The following is a 16,394-nucleotide window of genomic DNA, read 5'->3' as shown; positions in this document are numbered from 1 at the left end:
TCTTTTACCAGTCTCACGATGCCAATTTTCTTTCTAACACTTGGGGAACACTGCTCTCCTAATGAGCTGGCAAACCTCACTGCAAGCAGAGCATGTGCTGCTGTTACTGCAGGATCACCCTTCCCCATCACTGTTCATTTCTTATATCTTGCAATTAACCAACATCATAACCCTGTGACTGCCTCCTCACTGTTTGCTCAAGGCTTGCTGCTGAGTCTGCTGACCTTTGATAGGTGTTTAACTTCTGCTGCAACTGTACATCTGAGCTGCTAAAAATAAGTGTATGTTTAGTCAGTGTCAGACAGCAAAATTCAAAATACCACTCTATTCCACTCTAGGACACAAAATCAGAAGAATTCATGGATGAGCTGGACACTCATGGTCTCAGTTACCTCACGGATAGGCAAAAAATTGTCCTGGAAGAGGTAGCTATGGAACAAGCAGCCTACAGGAAACCGTATCTCTTCTAGAGAGTATTTAGCAGAACTGAATCCCACACCAACTGTGGGATCCCTTACAGGCTTCATCAATATTTTACAGCCAAGGGAAATGGGGGACAGAGTGAATTTTACAAAAGTCCTTAAGAGATTCAGTGTCACAGCTGGGTTTTTTGCACATACCAGACTAAACACACCCTCTTTGGCCACATTTTGAAACTAAGCCTTTCTTAGACTGTCCAGGCATTGGATGAGAAATCACCTGAGAACTCCAGCTTTTATTAAAAACATGAACAGCAGAAATGACAGAATGAATTGGGAGATTCCCTTAGACAGAGGATCACTGGCGACATGCTGGGGAAGAGAAAGAGTTAGCAAAGCCAGAAACAAATCTGCCAGTGAATTTTAGGGCTTAAAGGAATTTGGATGATGAACTTCAGGGCCCTGAGAAACTTCCACTTATGGAAGGCAAGCATAGCTGCCTCCTGGGCACAGAGCTGCAGCAGAGTGACCACCAGTGCAAAAACCCCTGTGGTCTGTGCCACAGGAGATGTCCCAAGCATGTCCACAGGGAGCATCTCTCACCATGATTTAGCTTCATATTGGCTTTTTTACAGAACAATTCCTCTTACTGGGATTTTTAAAGGAAGAATCAAGATCTATTTGCTGCAGAAAGGAGCAGGAGAGCTACTTTCCATTAGCCGTAAATCACATGAACAATCACAGCAAGGAGAAATTTCATTCCCAGTATTGAACATTTTGTAACCATCATGACAAACATTCATTTAGAGCCCCTCTGCAGCTACAAATACCACACAGATCAATTACTAATGTACTGCAAAATACACTAAAAATCAAACTGCACTGCCAAGTAATTGAATTCTGTGCATCTGGGATGCTTTTAGCCTTGCCATTTTTTCCTCATTAATGTCAAACATCCAGTCATTCTCCAAAGGTTTAGCCATCATTTTCTAAACCTTCCCATGCCATTGGATGGTTTAGTCAACACTATAAAAATCCCCTCCCTCCCCAGTTATAAACAGCATTTTTGCAGCTAAATCCCCCAGGTTGAGACCAAATTAAAGTGACATGTTGGTCTGGTCCCTAATCTCACTGCACCCATCAATACAGAAAGCTGCCACACACTTAAAGCATTGCAAAGCATAAAGATGGCCTGGTTGCCTCTGACTGGGCTTTGGACAGGACCTCTGCTCTATTAGAAGCCTGGTGAAAACTTGTAACACCCCAGTCCCAGAGCTGCAAGCTCATAGGCTCAGGAGTTTTACTTTAAAATAGAAATATATATATATATATATATATATAGGGTTCTTTAATACCTCGAGATAATACTGAAAACTCCTGAAAAATGAGTGAGACCTCATTTTTTCTGTAGGACAGGTAAGCAAAACTCTAGTCCTCAGAAATTCTACTGATCAGCCCTCTAGACCACTCTGCCAGGTAAGGCAGCACCCACAACTCAGGTCTCTAAATGCTCTTTCCTACCACCCTCTGAAACACCACTCCTCCGTTGGCTAATTCTATTACACTGTTCATTCAACAGGATACATGTGCAAAAGTGCCTTTGCAATGCAAAGTGCATGCTAACAGAACACTGCCAGGTCTACAGAACTCATCCAGAAAGTCCCATTTGACCCCTGTACTCTGCCACATCTGTCCAGGTAACATCAGCAAAGATGGTAAAATGCAACTCCTGTAACAAAGAGCAGAAGGAAGTTGAGGAAGCGAACTGAGGGATCCCAGCCCCCGTAAATCAAGAACTGATACCCTGATGCATTCACAAAGAGATGTCTACCTCTTCAATTAATCTCAGAGCCATTGTGGTTTCCAATATATTGAGAATGGATTCTGTATGGATTCAATAGGATTAATCATATAATTCAAGGGACACATGATTTTAAATATCCAGCCAATTCATGCCCATATGGACTGAACGATCCACTCTGTTAGCTATCAGTCCTATAGAAGGGTGGGGTGTTTCTAAAGAAAAGAATATATAATAATTAACTGAAACCCTGAACTTCCACCTTTTGGTGCAATCTATTCTATAATTTCCATTCCAGACTACACAAAAAGTGTGTTTGCTTAGCTAATAAAATCATTTAGCCAAGCAACCCCCTTGCTTGGGGTTCAGACAAATTTCCTCTGGTTCACGCCTCTAGGTAAGCCCTGTTATCTGCAGCAAGCTATCTCTGCATGCCAAACACATATATTAAACCACAGTAGTTCAGTCACTGTTACCTTGATGCTCAACAGCCTGGGACCTGTCCTTGAGAAACTCCAGTGATCAGCAGACACATTGCAAAACTTCAATTTGCCTTTCAAAGTCTTCACCACTTTGCAAGCTGTCAAAATTCTTGTCATCTTGAAAGCTGCTGATGGGTAACTAAAGTTTAAAGAACACAAGAGAAAACAAAAATCTGCTTGTATGTGTTTCTTCAAGATGTGGTGCTGGCAATATGCTCTTGCAGATCACAGGGAAAGAGAACAGAGGCCCAGCAGGTGTGCTGGAATGACTGTACAGCACTGCCCCAGACCTTCCCATTTATTCTGCCATTAAAAGTCCCAGGTGCAGCCCCACCTCTGCCCACCCCTCTTCAGAGCAGTGCTTGCTTAGGCACCCTTGCAACACTTCTCTTCAGGCTGGTCTCTGAGTGCTGTCATAGGGTTTGCAACACAGGCCAAACACCAGCTAGAAGATAGCAAAGCCTGCTGGAGAAATCACCCCAAGATTACAAGAGTGACAGAGCAAGGGGGAACGGGTTCAAATTGAAAGACAGTAGGTTTAGATTAGGTATTGAGAAAAAAATTCTTTCCTGTGAGTGTGGTGAGGCCCTGGCACAGGTTGCCCAGGTCAGCTGTGGCTGCCCCATCCCTGGCAGTGTCCAAGGCCAGGCTGGACGGGGCTCTGACCAACCTGGTGTAGTGGAAGGTGTTCCTGCCCACAGCAGGGGGGGTGGAACGAGATGATCTTCAAGGTTGCCTTCCAACCCAAACCATTCTGTGATTCCTAACTGCACAGGAGCCAGGCTGTTCATGGTGTGCTTTTGAGTGCTCTCCAATGTGGGGTCTGCACACTGGCTAGTGGGACAGCCTGTGGCTGCTACGAGCATACTTGTACTAAAAGGAGTGAAGTGGGAAGACCAAATTCTGTGGAAAGGCATAGTCTTTTTATTCTGTCTTCGGAGAGCATGCAGTCAACAGAAGCACTAAAAGTGTTCCAAAGTGCTACCCCTACTCAAATAAATGAAATATGAAAGAAAAGTAAATTTTTCAACAGGCAAAATAAATGGCTGCAAAAGAAAATCATCTTTTGGTTACATTTCAGTGGCCAACAGCTGAAATAAGGTGAAATGTTCCATATGTTATCTCCTAACTGATTACAGACCTTTGTGACTGTTATGTATTTCCTATAACTCTACATTACACTCTTCATAAAGAATCATGCTTATTACCCAGGGATGAAAATGCCTAAGACAAAAGCTGTGGGAGAAGCGTGCCCATTTATTATTCTTCAAGAACTAAAATGGCAAGGCATCTTTTGAAACCCAGGCAATCAAAGCCTCAGTTGGCTCAGAGCCACAAAAACAATAGAGATATACATACAGACGTTTTTTGTGCAGCTGGACACATTCTGATGTAAAGGATTTTTCTAATCACTGAGAGTAATAATCATGACTTCTTTGTATACAGTGATTTGAGATTAGTCTAAATTGACACCAGTACCACATAAAAATATTTCCTGTGCAGCTCATGATAGCACCAGGTTGAATAAAAGACAGAGAAGAGAGGGCAATGGGTTTGGGTATCCTGTGTGATTTTTTGGAGACCTGGGTGAGAAACACATGGGAAAGGGCTGAATCCAGATAATTGAAAGAGATAGACAGAGATAGGGTGGAAGATAGACCAGGTGTATAGGAGCTCACTGCTTTAACATGGGCTTTACAGGTGTGCAGAGCTGGGAGAAGCAAACCAACAGTGTTCCTGATAACTTCAGTGTGGTTTAGGAAAGACAGAACCATTTTTCCTACAAGAAGATACCTAACTATCAGTCTGATATGTAGGAGCTTGAGAGACTGGGATTTCAGACAAACAAAAAAAAAATAAATACAAGGGACTGGGAAACATTTTTGTTAGTTGTTCCTCTATTTGCTTGGCTCTAGCCTGTAGTGATCCAGAAAGCAAAGACATGCTTATAGGTGAATTTTTGGATTGCACTTGAGTTTCAGTGCAGCTGCTGATGGATCTAGCTAAAAGCCCACCCATTCCTTTCACCACAAGGCCATTCATGAACACCGGGCATAAGGAATGAGCAGAAAACAGACCATGGTTTTTGACAGAGTGGGATCTTGCAGGTGCAAACAGCTGCAAAACCACATCATGAACTGTGTTCAGTGTACTGGGGATCTGCAGGACATACACAGATCTAATGTGGCAGCCACATATTAAGGATTAAATGCTATATGGGTGAACAACAGGCAAAAAACTGCTTTCCCAAGGATGCTCCATTGACTACTGCTGTAGATTTGACCCTGCTATCTTCCTTTTTTCCATCTATGTTTTACTGCCCAAATTGATTAGGCCCAACTCAGACCATCTGACATTAGGAAGCTTATGCCTCCAGTATAAGAACCACCTGCCTTCTTAAAGCCTCCCCCATGATGAAGGAACTTCCCTCTGCCAAAACCAGGGGAAAACAGCTAACCTATTTGTTTCACTGCCAACATGCTAAAAAGAGGTTGACACTGTTGACACTTTAAGGCCAGAAAACATATCAGGTATTCCCTAGAGAAGCCTCAGTTCAGAAAAACCTGTCAACACACAAACAAGCCTTCTGTGGTTTGGACAAATTTTAAGTATGCTCTTCCTTTAACATAAAGACCAGAAGAGGCAGAATCAAGAAAAAATTGAATCAATAAGGAAAAAGAAACCAACCACAGAATAGCAGAAAAAGAGAAGAGACCAATGGTTTTAAGGAGATACAACCACAATGCCTGAGCTTCAAATTTGCCTACCAGTACATGACTCACAATATTGTCACCTATTCAGGAAAGAAAGTTTGGGCAGGGGCTCTGGAGAAAAGGACATGTATCAGAAAAATCAGGAATGTAAAGCCGTGAAGGCAGAAGATTCACTCAGGCAAGCACAGTTCAAATGCTGGGGAGGAAGGGAAGAACAACTCTGGCTTCCTTATCATGTCTTATGTGTTTAGAGAAAGGTACAGTGCTTTTTGTTTTATATTCACTTACACCATCATACGCAGAGAGGGAGCAGGACAAGGAGAGCACAGTGGTCATTAAAATCAGGAGCTTTTTCTTACTGTTTACAAGTGCAAAACACCAGAAAGAAAATTCATTACACAATCCCACTGTACTGTAAAAATCAAACAAAATCAGTGGTCTGTGGCCAAATTCCCAAGGCCAAGAGCCTGCATTTGCAGAAGCTTAAAACAAACTGCATGATCTTCAGAAGAGAAGTGCTCAGAGCATTTGGGGCCCTGCTTTGGTGCCCCAGAACTGGCACCCCAAAATGGAAGCTCCCAAAGCCATTTGTCACAGCTGGGAAGCTCTGCTATGAAGCAACCAGGCAATGCAGGATTTTTCATTTCAAGTTGTCTGTAAATAGCACAAGATAGTTCCGTTCTTGCTCAAAAGACAAGAGATCAGGGCCAATTTGTGGGCACGTTGGGTTAGATTCACATCAGTGCAAGTCCCAAGTAACTGCTTCCATCTCAGTGGAGCTCCAGTGGCATAAGTCTCCCGAGGTTTGGGATCAGTGTATGAAGCAGCCTGCGTGAATTGATTGGACTCTCTTTCTTGTAGCTGAGATCAGAGAAGAATTTTTTTCCCCCCATATGTCCTTCAGGTGCTTTTGGAAATCTCTCATGGCATCTGTCAAGCTGCACCTGATTTCTGACCACCCTGTCTTGTCTCCACTAAATCACATTTGAAAAATATTGACTGGAAAAGCAGAATAATCAAAAGTTGCAGTAAAACTGAGATTCTCTGCTGCCACAGGGAAGAGAAAAATATTCTCCTTCATCCATGCAGCCCACAGAAAAGCCCTCAAAGTGATTTGGAAAACTCTCCTCCATTTCAAGGCAAGCTCCACTTGCTTCCCAAGAAACTTATAAGGAAGAGTTTCGAAAGCATCTGAAAAATATTAAGATTTGCCATACATTTTCTAATCAGGTGCTAGTTTATCAAGCAAGATCACCGGAGAGCTAGATAACAATTTATGATCACAGCTTTCTATTAACAACTTTATCAAACCCAGCTACCTCAGAGACCATAACTTACTTTGTTTGCAGTACGTAGTGGGGGAATAAGCTGAAGTTCTCTTGTTTACATGCAGATGAACTAACAGCATCCAGACATGGCCCATCACCCAGTCCTCTTGGGTTTCTGCAGGAGAGAAATCAAGCCCAGTTACACTTTCAGATATGTTGTTTTGAGTCGCTCTCAGATCAAATCGAGCATTTCAAGCAAATGTTTAGAAAACATGGTAACTGTGATTCAAAGTGAGAAAAGCTGAGAATTTCCAAACTAAGGGTGACCTTCACCTGAGTATATGGAGAGAAACTGAAAGGAATAAGAATCAAATGTAAGTCTCACACCTCTCCTGAATTCTGTTATTTAAGCCACAGCCAGAACATGTTTTTTTTTTTTTTTCCACAGAGTTTGTTCTATTTTAGAGGAGGTTTGGGGAAAAGGGTATTTTAAATCTTAATGGGAGCAGTTCATAGCAGATCTTCAGATTTGGCTACTGCATTTCGTTCCAGCCTTACTAACTCACATGATTGTGACAGGAATGATTCAAATATAAACCTGGATGATTTATTTTTTTAGATGGAAACAATTCCAAGTGTCAAGGCAAGAACAGGAACTAGAAATGGACTGCTCCTGGCTGCCCACTGTGCCCTTACAGGTGTGCTCTTGCTTGCAGCTTGTTTTCCATCCAACTCAGTGCCTTCCTGAGATGCAAATTGCCCAGTCCTCTTTGGTTCCAAGTCCTTTCTACACCTGTGACTTAGCTTTTTGCTCTCTGTTTCCTCCCACAGTTTCTCTGCATGAGTAACATTCTCCCAGCTCCTTGACATGACTCTCCAACTCACCACGCTCCCGAAAGCTGCTTTCCCTTCAGCACACTTCAGAGGACAGAACTCGCCCTCCCTGTCTACAGAAGTTCAGCTTTCCCCATTCCTAGTCACTCCATTGTTTCCATTGCTCATTTCACTGACCACTTCACTCTACAGAGTTTCCAAAAAATCTGCCCTTTCAGTTGCAAGTGTCTCTGAGAAACGCCCTCCTGTTGAAGAAAACCAGCTATTGAGTAATATGGTTGAGTAAAAACTGGTAGGGAGAACATCTGGAAAAATTTAACTCACAGCATTCATAACGATGGCAAGTTCATATCAGGGCAGTTACATGATCAGATGCTTCATTTCTTTTTGGCCTTTTTCTATCTTCATGCTCTTTTTTTTTTTTTTTGTTAATCCTCTCTCCCTACTACCCAAAGACTCAGCTAAACAGGGAGAAAATACAAGGACAGCTTCATCTGCTTCCAAAGATAAACCTGCAAAGAGTTTAACAATAGCTATAACTGGATTGTAGAAGTCAGCCTGAAAAGCAGAATTACTTCTTGTCCTTACATCTTTTCCCTTTGTTTTTTCATATACTTTTCTACTTGATTTTGTCCTGCAAGGACAGACTGCGACTGCCCCTTGCACTAAAAATGGCAAGAATCCTACCAAACCTTAACTATTTCCTGCAGAAGGGAATAATCAATATGAAAAACAGTACGAAATCTGCATTTAACAGTACAATGAAATCTTATTCCTAAGTCCCAACCCTGCAGTCCTCACTCACGGAAAACAAGTGTTTCTGGGTGAGAGGAGAACACACAGATCTGAGCCCTGAGCCAAAAACACAATGTGCTTTGAATAAAATGCACAAATTTCATCTCGGTGGGCTTGAGATACAGAATTCCAAAATACAGGCTATCCTCCTCATGGTCTTTGGCTGACAAAAGCCCAATCCAAAGAAAACATGGATACATTCATACTTTTGGATGGAAAACACATTACCTATAACTTGAAACATCTTCCTGAATCTGACTGAATGTCACTTTTTTGGGGGAGTCCAGACAAACAAAAAAGTATAAAGAAATATTTTAAAAGGAGTTGCTAAAAATCTGATTTTATTAAGTACTGCAAGTAGTTATTTGCACTACTGCAGAACTTTTTTTTAAAAGAAATATATTTTTCCTCTTTTAAATTAAAAGTTTCCTTCTGATTTTTTTGTTTTCAAATGCAAACTGAAAAGCAAATTTCAGTTAACACAATAAATGAAGACTTTAATTTTGATATTGTAATCGGAATGGCAAAAAGCATCAGAATCAAACTGAGATGCAGTTTCCTTTTTTTGTTGTTTTTTTTTTTTTCAAGAATATTAGTTCAGTCTGGCTGACAGCTAAGAGCAATTCAGTTCTTCAAGGTAAATATCTTACTCTGGAAACAGACCCTCATGCCCCACACACAGTTTCATAGAACAAAAGAAACATTCCTCAAAACAACTAAAGTATCCAGGGGTGGTAGGAAATCCCAGAGGGATGCAGGGTAGAGAAGTGTTCACTATCAATCAACAGCCTCTGTGACAATTTCAATTAACATCCTACATGCTAGTTTTAAAAGCTAATACAGACTTTTCATCTTGTAAAGAAAAAACACTCTTAACAAAATAATTGAAAATCTCAAACAAGACAACGTGAAAGAACTTTAAAAAAAAAAAAAAGGCAACCTTATTTTTTATTCTGAATTGTCTAACTTGGCACCTCACTTCTTTTTCAAATTTTATCTATAAGCTGTAATCGAGACAGCCTTTTGACCAGTAAAGTTTATAAAATGCTTAGCAACAAGACTGTTACATATCTATTCCCAGGCTCGAGAAAATCAATTTTCAAGGAGTTTATAGTTTTTTCTGAGGCTTGAGCAGCTCAGGGTACACTCCTCTGCTGTCTGGGATATGGAGCCCATGATTCACCCAAACTTGACAAAGATAAGGCTCTTATCTTCAGCAAGAGAAAAAGAATCAACACCCTGAAGATGGGTCAAATTTCATTGCCACTGGGATTAGCAGCTCCTCTTGGATCAGCTGACTTGGAAGAAACCTTTGCAGTGTCTGGAAGAGACTGACATTACTCCAAAAGGCCGACTGCAGAAAGCCCTTAGTTGGCTAAAACTGGAATCAGCAGAGGAGCGCTGCCCAAGGGCAATAATGACAACCCAAAGTGCAGTTTGCTCCACCTCAGACACAATTCTTATTTTCGTGGTGATGCAACCAAGGGAGACTGGCCCCAGGAATCTCAGAGCTACCTGACAGGAGTCTGACTTCAGTCAGGAGCTGAACTCTATTTACTGGAAGATGTTTGAAGGCAGAAAGATTTCTCATTCCCTGACATTTTCTAAAAAGACATTTTCAGAAATGGGGACGAGGGTTAGGAGTCATTTTTTTTCACTTGTGATTCCATAGGCTCATACATTTCACTGGCTTGTAAGCACGGATCATAAAAAAGACCAAACTGGTTTTACAAAAAGTGCTACAGAAATAGTTTACAGAGTTTAAAAATAACATGACCTTACAATGCAAGATTAGCTACATTTGTTCAAGATTTGGCATTTTTCTTTGACTTGATATTCCTTTTTTTCCCAGTTAACTATAACTTCACCAAAATAAAAAATCCTATGACCATATAATTTTCATGGACATTTTGACCTGGGATAGACCATTTGGTCCAGCCTTTCCTCCCTGGGGAGGGCTGCTCTTGGCCAGACCCATCACACACCACCATGCGGTTTGTGATTTCAGGCCAACGCCCAGGGAGACCCAGAAGGGAAGTAAGGAATTAAGTAGAGATAGAAAGCATCCATCAGAAGAGACAAGCACCACATCAGAAAGGCATGTTATAGGACTTATATATTTTCCTAGAATGACACGTACTCACAGCCAGGCATTCTGAAATTTGATTCGCAGGAACTGCCACTGGAGGGACAGCTAGCTGGACTAAAACAAAGCCCAGATTAAACAGGTTTATTGTTCACAGCATATTACTAGGTCAGGACTAAAGCTACCCTCTTCTTGAGCAAAAAGCAGCTCCACTGAAATGGTAGAACACATGAGCAGTCCTTGAGCATTTGGGTAGTGTGATCTCCCAGTCCTATTCAACCAAGCTTGTCCTGAGCAAGAAGTACCCCACTGATAATATTCTCTAGTGCTAGCTGTTCCTGGTTTTGGTGGGAGGGAGTTACTTAACATGGCCTTGGCCTTTCACCTTATATACAGCATCCCTAATCAATCAGTATTTTCCTTGTTGCTTTATGCCTGGTGCTCCAGATCAGAAGGATTTGCAAAATTCTTTTGTTGCTTTCTTCCCCTCGCTCCTACTTTCTTCTTTTTTTCTCCTGTGGTTACCCTGGGGAGAAAAAAAAAAGATAAAAAGCTTTGGCTGTTGAACACAGGGCTATACACTGAAGCATTTGTTTTAACTCACAGATATGTATCGGGCAAAGACATGCCTGAGAATGAAGATCTCTCTTTAAAGTGCACAGAAAAGTCTTGCTATATGGATCTGTAATGTCATTTAGCTGGGATGGGGGAGAAGGGGCATGATTTTGACTGACTAAAGAACATTTTTAGGGCTGGAGAGCAAAGAGGTTTGAAGAGGTAATTGATGCTGTCAGGACTTTAACCTGAGAACTCCAGCACTGTCTGTTCAGATAGTATTGCTAAAACAGTGAGGAAGCTTTATGAGTGAGTCAGTTATAAACTATATCATGCTCATGGGGATGACAGACACTAGATAAGGTTTTATACCTGGCCATACATAGAATGACAGAATGGGTCAGGCTGGAGGGGACCACAGAGGGTTACCTGATCCAACCTCCCTGCTCAAGCAGGGTCATCCCAGAGCACATGGCACAGGATTGCATCCAGACTGTTCCCGTTCCCCTGTTCTCTCCAGTGAGGGAGACTCCACACCCTCTCTGGGCAGCCTGATCCTGTGCTCGGTCACCCTCACAGTAAAGAAGTTCTTCCTTGTGTTCAGGTGGAACTTCCTGTGCATCAGTTCCTGCCCGTTACCTCTTGTGCTGTTGCTCAGCACCACCAAGCAGAGCCTGGTCCATCCCCTGACATCCCCTTGAAGGTACTGATAGACATCAATGAGGTTCCCTCTCAGTCATCTCTTCTAGAGGCTGAACAGGCTCCCTCAGATTTTCCTCCTAAGAGAGATGCTCCAGTCCCTTAATCATCTCCATAGCCCTCCACTGGATCTGCTCCAGGAGCTCCATGTCTCTGTTGTCCCAGGGAGCCCCGAACTGCATTCCAGATGTGGCCTCATTGGGACTGAATAAAGGGGCAGGATCACCTTCCTCAACCTGCTGGCAAAGCTATTCCTAATGCCCCCCCGGATACCATTGACCTTCCTGGCCCCCAGGACACACTGCACAGCTTGTTGTCCATGAGGACCTCCAGGGCCTTCTCCACAGAGCTGCTTCCCAGCAGGTCAGCCCCCAGCCTGTACTGGTGGCTGGGGTAATACAAACTGCTGTACTTCAACAAATACAGCCCTTCACATCAGCATTTTCCTTAGCCAAATTCCCAGAAATAGGTTCTTCTCCACAACAACCTAAAGAGAGTCTGTACTTTGGAGCACGGGCTTTTATTGCCCACCTTAAAAGAGGGCACACAGCCCTGGCTGACGTGAGTGGGACCAGCGCTGAGGCTTTGGGTGCAATCAGCTTGCCCTCCCCCTGAAGATATTCTGCAGTGTAATGTCCCCATCACTCATTTCACTCTGACACCAAAAAATGTTCAGCAGGATTTAAATTAATCATCCCATGGGAAGAAATCACTGTATGTCCAAAGGCAGAAGGGTCCTAGTTCTTTCATTTGAAGAAGACAGGATCTCAAATACTGAACCATTTTGCCACTTCCAGCTTCAGGAAATACAAAGCACACGATCACTGAGGAAAACTAGGGAGCCCCTGTTCACACTGGTAAGGCCAAGGTAATACAAAATGCTTTTCAGTTTTTTTTCTAAACTCCCTCTGTGAGAACACAAGAAGCAACCACAGAGCTGGAGACACCAAAAAGGCCTGTCTGGGTAATGCTCTGACAATTGCCCTCTGAACTTACTAGGATCGAGTTCCTTGCACTGCCCAAGTCAGGAGTGACATCAGAAGAAGAAAACAAACACCCACATCTGTGGGCTTAGTCCCATAAGTGTCAAAGCTGGGGCCTGAATATATTAAATATATGCAGGTATCTTTATGCTGCCTGCAACTAAGAGCCCTAAACACAGAGTTTAGTGCTGAGATAGTTAACTTCATGAACAGATGTGGTCATAATTATATCAGATTTTAGTAAAATGAGCAATCAAATTGTAAAGCAGAGTAGTACAAAGGTAGCTTGTTCACCTTCCTATACTGATTAAATTAATTTAAATACTCAGTTTTCCATCATTATCCACTGCCATAAATTAAAAAAAAAAAATCAATTCTATTCATTTATTTTCACTTCCTATAGATTCCATCATGCTACAATCTATTATAACCAAACCAACCATAAACTACCACATCCATTGCAATGAAATTGCACTAACCTGACAAAAATCCACATGAGCTAAGTACAACTGAGAAGTTTTCATTTCATTACTCTGATCACAGAGGTCTCAATGACAGCTTGTGCTTTGGAGACCACAGCAAATATGAGGAGTTGACTTATATAGGCCCTACATGGTCAAGAAGAGCTTTAGTTTGTCATTTCTGACTTGAGGGAGGAAATACATATTGAAAAATACAGAATACTGATACAGTGGAAAGAGAATATCAGCTGGTAGGCAGGGTTGTAGGGATACCATCCCCAGAAGAGTGCTTTACAGAAGTGTTACCACGGAGTCAGCCAGTCATGCATTCCTGCAATTACAATTAACCTTTCCAGATAGCCAAATTCTCTCTCTCCTTCCCTTCTGGCCCTAACTATCCACCTACAGCTGCAGCACACTCAGAAGCATGCTTTGAAGAGTCTGGATGCTCATTTTGGGCAGCATAGGTCTGATTTCCAGCATGAATAGCAGGAGAAATTGGTCTCAAGCCATGACTTTGGAAAATACTCAAACTTTTTATTCTGCTGATTGCTGTGAAGCTTAAAGCCTTCGTCCATGCAAATTCCAGGCTTTGCCCCAGCCATCCTCCTCCCCTGACCATTACCACAACACCTCATCCTGGCAAATACAGGTTTTTTCATCAGACTTTGCCCCTACCTAGTACATTTATCTGTGAGATCCAGCAGGGAGAAGAGCCATGCTGATACAATGCGAATGCTTCCAGTTTTCTGTTTGCCACCATCCTTTCATTATCAGCTCTCTACAACAGATGGACTGTAATTTCACAGGCACCAGAACTGTCAATAATTGCTTGGGAGAGGTAGAAAAGGCTGCTGCTTCAGTAGCAAGAACCCAGAGGGAAAAATAAAGGCAGAATATTGTGGAAGAAATATGGAGACCTGTGTTTAAGCATCAGCCTAGTACCAGCTATGACTATGGCTGGAGCTGGGGCAATTCAGACTGCTTTCTGTTGCCAATTCTGCTTTTTGTCCAGGAAAATGGGTTCCATGAGATGCAGCTAAAGACGTGAATAAATCTGTTTCAAGCTACTATGCTCTTTCTGTTGGGACAGCACCCATTTTGGTAGCCACTATGCTCTCTAGTAAAGGTGCCTAAAAGCATTTCTATCCGTCCTGCCATTCAGCTAACATATGCTCTCTCCAGATTTGCAAAGGATCACATGGGGAATTGAGATCAAATTAATCTTTTCATTGCTTGCATTCCCCTGAAAAAGTCACAATGTGATCCATTTTAGGCTTCCCCAAAAGGCAAACAAACAATAATTGAAAAACATCGAAGCAAAATAAGGAATGAGAAATTCTTTATCTTTTGACAGTCATCAGCTTACAAGCTCACCACACTGGATATGCTGTGGTGTTATGCATTTCCTTTTCCCACCCTCCACTTGCCTTAAATAATACATATGAAAGATAGTAAGACACGAGAGTGAGAATTTAGTGAAGAAACTGCCTCTTTGCTTTGAGCAACATTATGAGTTGGCAAAATATTTTCAATTCTTAACGGCCAAGCTTTGAAAAGCGCTTCTGAAACCAAAAACAGGGCAAAGTATCTAAAATGCAAGAAGAGCAGGAAACTCTCCAGCACACAGCAAGCTCTGTTCCTGTGTTACAGGCAGCAACCCATCAAGAGATGTCACTCTCTGGAGAACAAAGTGTGGCACCATCTCCTGGCACGGCCAGCATGGCTTGTGGCTGAGCAACAGGCAGCTGTGCTGGCCCTGTGTCAGCCGGGATGAGTCCTCCTTTCGTAATCCTCAGTACACCATCTCTGTTTCTCCAGAGAAAAATAAACCCTGCAGGGTTAGGGACACGTCCAGAGCATGAAACAGTGTTCTTAGGTCCACATCTAAGCCTGCCTTTCTGCAGTGTTTTAGTCAGGGGCAGCCCTTTCCCTGGGGACAGTGAGGTCCAGTCTCAGCGGAGCTGTAGGCGGAAAAGCCCTGCTGATCCAATTTCTTTTTGTGCTGTGCCTAAACCTCAGGATTGCTACGTGTGTTTCTCCAAGGAGCTCTGGCCTGATGCACGGAACCACTGCTCTCTGCTGCTTACGCAGCAAACATCCCCCCGCACCGACAAGGGCACGGCTGCCTCCGCGGTGCGCGAAGCAGAGCCGGGCTCCTCCCTCTTCTTCCTTGTGTGACAGAGTCATCTAGTGGCTGAGCCCTGAGCGATCGGCTAAAGCTACCACGCTGCATTTAGAGATGTGTAATAGCTTAAATGGGATGCTGCTGTGCTGCTACCGACACTGGAGACAGGTCGCTACAGAGCTGTTCGCCTATTAACTGCTCCGCTCAAGTTCGCATGCCGTAAAGCAAAATATAAGCACATGGTACCAGGCACACCAGCCCCGAGGAAATCCTCTCAGACAAATAAATATATAAAATAAAAAATAATAAAAAAAAAATTAACAATTAAAAAATAAAAAAAATGAAGGGTTGGATTTCGTCTCCCTGCCTTGAATGCAAAGTTGACATGATTGAAATTCACTAAACAAGGAACAGCTGACTGAAAAAGGAATCGAATAATTGGGATTCCCTCTTTTCTGTTTTTTTCTCACCATCTCCCGAAACAATTTATTTTTTCTTCTTTGAGCTCTGACTTTACATATTGTAATAAATAATGGGCATTTGGATAGAAGAGGGGAACTGGGCCCAGTGACAGCAGTTACTGTGCAGGCAGCAAGGCCTGGGTGCAGAAATACAGCACACAAGGACAACAGAGCCCAGTGAACGCTCCCTGGTACCTGTATATGGGTACACGGTATGTGGGTGGCTCTAAAGGGTGACACTGCCCCAGAACAACGGCAGGGAGATCCCCAATGCCAGGGCAGCACAGCTACATTGCATTTGGGATGAAAAACACTGCTCAGGCCATTGAGTCCCAGGGACCTTACCTCTTCTCGAGGAGTATGTGGCTCAGCACAGGTGAGATGCAGCAGCTCAGCAAGGTAGAGCAAGGAAAGGCCCCTGACCCCCATCCAGGCCTGGTCCCAACCCAAGTGAGGAACTTCTGCTGCTGGAAGGGAGCAGGACTCAACACATGCTCCTTGCACTGACTCTCTGTCACCAGCTGGACACCACATCCACATGATGCCTGTCCCCTCAAGACTTCAAAATCCTCAGGGGCTGGTGCAAGGGGCCCTAAACCCACAGGGCCTGCCAGTCCTATGGGGCCAGCTGAACCAAACCCCACAGGGCCAGCTACCTGAAACCTCTAAATCCCACGAGGCTCCCTAAACCCGACAATGCCACCTGTT

General features: G+C 43.1%; 1 protein-coding gene across 18 annotated transcripts in view; it reads right to left on the bottom strand.

Moving 5' to 3' along the window:
- Positions 1-16,394, bottom strand: part of CPS1 (carbamoyl-phosphate synthase 1) — a 326,177-nt gene that overhangs the window by 244,562 nt on the left and 65,221 nt on the right. For 15 of the 18 annotated variants that reach the window (XR_001877123.1, XR_001877125.1, XR_001877126.1 and 12 more), the window contains 2 exons: positions 6,755-6,859; positions 2,697-2,841 (listed from right to left, as the gene is read on the bottom strand). Coding sequence is in view for 8 of the 18 variants with exons in the window: in XM_017829484.1 (XP_017684973.1) it covers positions 2,697-2,841; positions 6,755-6,859 (250 nt within the window). In the remaining 10 variants the exon portion in view is untranslated. Of the gene's footprint in view, positions 1-2,696; positions 2,842-6,754; positions 6,860-10,784; positions 10,926-16,031; positions 16,056-16,394 lie in introns of those variants that run through there. The other 3 variants (XM_017829487.1, XM_017829489.1, XM_017829488.1) reach the window with 2 other exon arrangements.

Source organism: Lepidothrix coronata, unplaced genomic scaffold (genome assembly GCF_001604755.1).
Source record: "Lepidothrix coronata isolate B3197 unplaced genomic scaffold, Lepidothrix_coronata-1.0 Scaffold165, whole genome shotgun sequence".
In the NCBI taxonomy this organism is placed as follows: Eukaryota; Metazoa; Chordata; class Aves; order Passeriformes; family Pipridae; genus Lepidothrix; species Lepidothrix coronata.
Note: the sequence above shows the minus strand (reverse complement) of the source record. Positions and strands in the feature narration are given on the sequence as shown.